This window comes from Meriones unguiculatus, chromosome 2 (assembly GCF_030254825.1).
Source record: "Meriones unguiculatus strain TT.TT164.6M chromosome 2, Bangor_MerUng_6.1, whole genome shotgun sequence".
In the NCBI taxonomy this organism is placed as follows: Eukaryota; Metazoa; Chordata; class Mammalia; order Rodentia; family Muridae; genus Meriones; species Meriones unguiculatus.
This window is the reverse complement of record NC_083350.1, coordinates 164,777,973-164,783,504: the sequence shown is the minus strand read 5'-3', so window position 1 is coordinate 164,783,504 and position 5,532 is coordinate 164,777,973. Positions and strand designations below refer to the sequence as shown.

General features: G+C 42.7%; 1 protein-coding gene across 1 annotated transcript; it reads left to right on the top strand.

Moving 5' to 3' along the window:
- Positions 1-21: 21 nt before the first annotated feature.
- On the top strand, positions 22-3,913 carry Serp1 (stress associated endoplasmic reticulum protein 1). The gene is made up of 3 exons (XM_021647628.2): positions 22-508; positions 764-839; positions 2,046-3,913. The coding sequence occupies exons 1-3, from the start codon at positions 425-427 to the stop codon at positions 2,084-2,086; spliced, it is 201 nt and encodes a 66-aa protein (XP_021503303.1). The 5' UTR covers positions 22-424; the 3' UTR covers positions 2,087-3,913.
- Positions 3,914-5,532: the final 1,619 nt, after the last annotated feature.

Sequence of the window (5,532 nt, the reverse complement as noted above, 5' to 3'; positions counted from 1 at the left end):
ACGCGCAGCTCCGGGCGCTGGCTTTCCCGAGCGTAGAAAGGGCCCGGCTGCGGCTTCGGCCGGCCGTCGCCCTCCCTCTCTAGAGCGGGAGGAGCCCGCACTTCCGCGGGGCGGGGTCTGTCCAGTGCTGACGTTGGCAGCCGAACCCGGACTAGTTCGAGGCTGCCGGCTGCGCCGTCCGGTGGTTGCGCTCTTGCCTCTCGGCCCTGCGGCCCGCTCTCACCACCGCTCCCGCCCGGCGCGCCGCCCCTCGGCTGCCCTGACCGCCGCGATCGGCGGCTGCCGGTGCTCTGCTGCTCCAGCGCTCGGCGTCCAGGCCCGGTGGCCGCAGGCGGCGTAGGCACCGCGAGCCGAGCTTCCCGGTGACCCGGGAGCGGCGAGCGAGCGAGTCCGTGGGGTTCTTGGGGCAGGTGGCGCCGCGAAGATGGTCGCCAAGCAGAGGATCCGTATGGCGAACGAGAAGCACAGCAAGAACATTACTCAGCGTGGCAACGTCGCCAAGACCTCGGTAAGGAAAAGCGGGCGCCCTTCTCCATGCCGGGGCAGGGGGCCGAGGCCCGCGCCGGGATCGGGGCCACCGACTTCTCCCCGGACCCGCCTGACTCTGGACTCCAGCTGCGGTGGAATCTGGGGCGGGAGGAGAGATCTGTGAGCTGCCGGACTGGCCACCTGGTCTGGGGTGCAGGCCGTGGGAGCCCGGGATCCAAGTGGTTTCTGTGCGTTTGAAACTCGCCTTCCTTTTCTTTTTTTTTTTTTTTTGCAGAGAAATGCCCCCGAAGAAAAGGCATCGGTAGGACCCTGGTTACTGGCCCTCTTCATTTTTGTTGTTTGTGGCTCTGGTAAGTGTTTTGGGGGCTCCCTTGGTTTGGAATGACGTGGTGACGGCTCAGTGGTGAGTCCTACCCGCGTGGTTCTCAACCTACCTGCTGAGAGTTTCACAGAATTGTTTCTTGTGAGCCAAATTACTTGTGCCACAGATGGTGGTGGCCCAGACATTTCTCTCACCTTGCTTTGTGCACATAGAAGATCAAAAAAAGAGATCAGATCTTCCTAATGATCAGTTGGAAGAAATTAATTAAAGACCAAACAACCCTTGGAATAAGAATGATTTGTATTGTAGCCCCATTATCAGTGGTGCTGCAGAAACCTTAAGAAACATCACAGACATCTGCATACTAGAACTCGACTGAACTGTGTCAGTATCTAAGGTCACAATGTCAAAAACTAAGTATAAAGGCTAGTCCAGAGCATTGACTATCTGTAGAGGAAACAGACCTGTTTGACATTGTAATGTATGAGACAAATGTTTTCAGGTTAACAAAACGTATGTTAAGAAAAATTAGTCACTGAGGCAGCCTGCTTTTTGGATGATAGACCCTTGCCTTTGCAGATGTGTTACAAAGTCTGCTCCATGTATTGGTTTAATATGCAAGCTGTTGTTATTGAGACATATGCTTTTATTTGCCATATTCTGCAGTTACTGAGATTTCCATTTATCATTTCACTTTGCCTTTTTCCTAAACTTAACAACTGGAAGCTTTCTTGATACATGGCAAAGAGCCAACCAATTTATATAACCCAGAGATTATTGAATTTCAGCTTTGTGAGAATGAAGAAATGTGCATATATTAGAAACCAGACCTTTAAGGATTTGTTAGAAATAAACTGAAATAAGTTTGTGATGGAAAAACTTGTTTGTTTCTTTTAAGTTATTTCTAAAATAATTTCTTGTCTGGAAGCTCTCTTGGACACATTACAGGTAAAATTCAAGGAGCTTGTGACTGAAGAAATCTGAGTACTTACCTATTATGCATGAGGCCCTGGATACCATCCCTGGCACCGCAAGCTGATAATAATTTAAGTAATCATCTAAAGGCATTTAATTGTTAAATTGTGATAAACCTGCCTTCACTTCCAATTATAGTAAAGCTAGATTAGCCTTGTAACTGACTGTTTGACTACTCTGGATTCTGTAATAGATTACTTTTCAGTTGCGAGGCCAGTTTTATTCAGCTTATTTTAATATTTGCTCTTTCTCTTTACAGCAATTTTCCAGATTATTCAAAGTATCAGGATGGGCATGTGAAGTGACTGACCTTAAGATGTTTCCATTCTCCTGTGAATTTTAACTTGAACTCATTCCTGATGTTCGATGCCCTGGTTAAAAACAATTCAGTAAATCATCCTGCCTCAGAATGACTTTTTCATATCATCTTCATGTGTCATTCCAAGGTTTCTTCAAGAGTCATTCCAGGTCTTCTAGTCCATACCACAGTGCCTTGAAAAAGCACCACATGAATAAAGCAATAAAATTTGATTATTAAGTTTCAGTAGTAGACCGAACTTCTTCAGTACAGAATGAGTTTTATGTGGTTATTAAAACTTATGGCTAATTAGGTTAAATCTGTGTAGACAGGGTATAGGTTTTGTTAACCCTAATGTGTAAATGCAATTAGCTTAATTTAAATTTTGGAATCTTAAGGTTTTATATATAGCTAGGCACTTTATTACTCTTTGAATGGAAAGCACACTCCATTATAGGGTCATGAACTATCCTATAATAAGGTGCTTATAAATGGACAACCACACAGCCTAGTTTTACCACAATCATTGTCACCTAAATTTTTTAAAAAGCTTCAGGACATAAGTAGAGATGCTGACAGCTGCATCTGTTTAAAACTATAATGTTTCTGTTACACAGCCTTGAATTTTGCATGGCTAAGTATAGTCACCTAAGATCCCATTTGAAACTCGGTTCAGAGTTTTGTAACTGAATCAGTAATTGCAGTTTCACTAAAAGCTATCACGATGGAATGAAATTAGGGATGGTTTGCTTATGTCATACAGATTTCACCAGAATTAACTCATCAAGGGGTTTATTGTGCCAGACAAAAAGGGGAAAGACTGCAAGAAATAAATGCCGTGTCAGAACATGTTGAGTCCAGTGTGCCATACGATAGCTTACTTAGCATGTTAATTGCACTGTTAATACCAAAAAGGCACATCAACTAAAAAGTTATGATTGAAATTTCTTAGGGCTCTAGGTATATCACTCTAAAAGCATTTGAAGTTAAATGAATTACTGATGAGTATCAGTCTAGTCTTCCTTTGTATGTCTTTATAGGTTGTGATCACATTTTCTTTTTCCTAATAGTAATGGTGTGCGTGATGAGGCAGGTTTGGGGTTTTCTGGTACTATTGAGAACTGCAAGTCCTGACTATGTACTTAGCCAGACCATAGTGCAGAAACCACACAGTGTGTGCTTATGAATTGGAAGAAGCCTGCTTCTGTTTGCTGTTTGCCTCAGGAGACCTTGTGAAATAAGCTGTTTTCAAAGGAACAGAAGGGAAACTTGTTCTGTAAGCAGTGTACACCTCACAGGGGACTTTGGATCTCCTCAGATGTGGAGGAGAGTGAAGGGAAGTGGTTAGGGATGCACAGGAACATGTGTTTGAACAGGAAAGGAAGCTGGCTGTGGGTCCGCAGGGTCATGGCCGATGGTTACCTGCCCCTTTTCACCCAGTAAGTGAATCTCTGCACTTGATTCCCTCTGAAGCAAGTCTTGACTGATTCTATTTTACTATAACTTTTAAAGTGAAAGATGCTCTCTAAATTTATAGCAGGTGCCTTATTTCCTTTGAATCAAATCATTCCATACCAGATTTCCCTTGGTTTGCTCTAGGTAATTGGCTTTAGGGTATTTTTGTTTTTAAACATATAATGTTTTAATTAATTTGTTAAATTGCTATAGCCAGCAATCATTTCACACTTGTAAAATTACATTCCCTTTGTATCTCCTGTAATTCACCTATTGAGTACATTTTATATTCAGGTTGGATATGCATGTTTGGGTCAATGAAAGCTGTGTCTGTTTGATTTATGGTTTAAAAATAAAGTTCCCTGGATATTTGATGCTTTTGTCGTAAAAGAAAATGATTTTGCAGAGTTCTTATTTGAGTACTTTTCATAGTTCATAGAAAATCATTTTAAGAAATGTCTGTATTTGGCCTAGTGATGGTGGTGTATACCTTTAATCCCAGTATTTGGGAGATAGAGGCAGGAGAATCTCTGAGCTCTAGGCAAGCCTAGTAAACAGAGCAAGTTCCAGGACAGCCAGAACTATACTACACAGAAACCCTGTCTTGAAAAGCTGAAGGAAGAAAAGAAAAAGAATGTCTTTAAGTTTAGTAGTGTTTCTATTACTGCAACTAAACACCGGGACTAAAGGCAAGCTGGAGAGGAAAGGGTTGGTTTGTGCTAAACTTCCATATTGCTGTTTATCATGAAAGGAAATCAGGACAGGAACTCAAGCAGGGCAAGAACCCAGAGGCAGGAGGTGATGCAGAGGTCAACGAGGGGTGCTGCTTACCTGTTTGCTCGGCTTGCTCAGCCTGCTTTCTTACAGAAGCCAGGACCAGGTACCAGTGTCAGTACCACCTACAGTGGGCTGGACCATCCGCATTAATCACTGAGTAAGAAACTGCCTGACAGCAGGGTCTTTTAGAGGCATTTTCTGAATTGAGATTTTTCTCTCAGATAACTAGTTTGTCAGACTAGCCAGCACATTGTCAAAAGAAATAGCACTGAGAGGTACACATCAGGTCTGCAATTGGACATGGTAGCACGAAAAGTGTATAGGAAGCCAGAAAATTCAACACTTACCCGTTTAGCATATAGTTGTTACTACCCAAGTTTGGTTCAAGAAAAAAGCACATTTCTTTGGTCCCACCTTCCTACTCAGGTTGTATATTATGGTGTAATGTTGAGCACAGCATGAAATAAATTTACCCAAATACTCATAATGATTTAGCTCTAAGAGAACAAGAGTTAGCATTCCATTGCGTGTGCTAAGTTGTATACAATGTTTCTGGAAATAACTTGGCTTCTAAAAATGGCACAAGATTTACATTGTAGCAGGACACATTGTCCTGGGCTTTGACTTATATTAATGTGTATACCTATATATTCAATTGTAGGATCAACTTGGGGTCTCCATGAGGCTACTGGTGGGTTTTTGAACACACAGGACTACCGCACAGAACTGTTTTATTTTAGGATTTAATACCACGTCTATCCTTAAAACGGTGCTCGACATCTGTAAACTTACAACATGATGAAAGTCTCTGTCTAGAAGTTATACTTAAGTTTGATTTGCTCTCCACCAAACTCCCCATCATTCTGCGCCTTAGTTTCTTCAGATTGATATGATAAAATACTCTGACAAAAGCAATATAGGGGAGAGAGTTACACAGGGTTCCTTTTTGCTCATAGTTTCGTGGTATAGTCCAGTATAGTAGGGAAGTCACAGCAGCAAGAATTTGAGGAGGTTGTTCATATCACATCTGTAATAAGGAATAGAACAATGAATATGTATGTGCTAGTACTCAGTCTGCTTCCTTGCTCCTAGAAAGTCTAGGGTTTGCCTAGGGAATGGTGCTGCTTATGGTCTTCCCATCTCAATTAAGATATTCCCCCAAAGATGCTCAGAGGCCCATCTCCCAGCTAATTCAAGATTTTGTCAAGTTAACCCT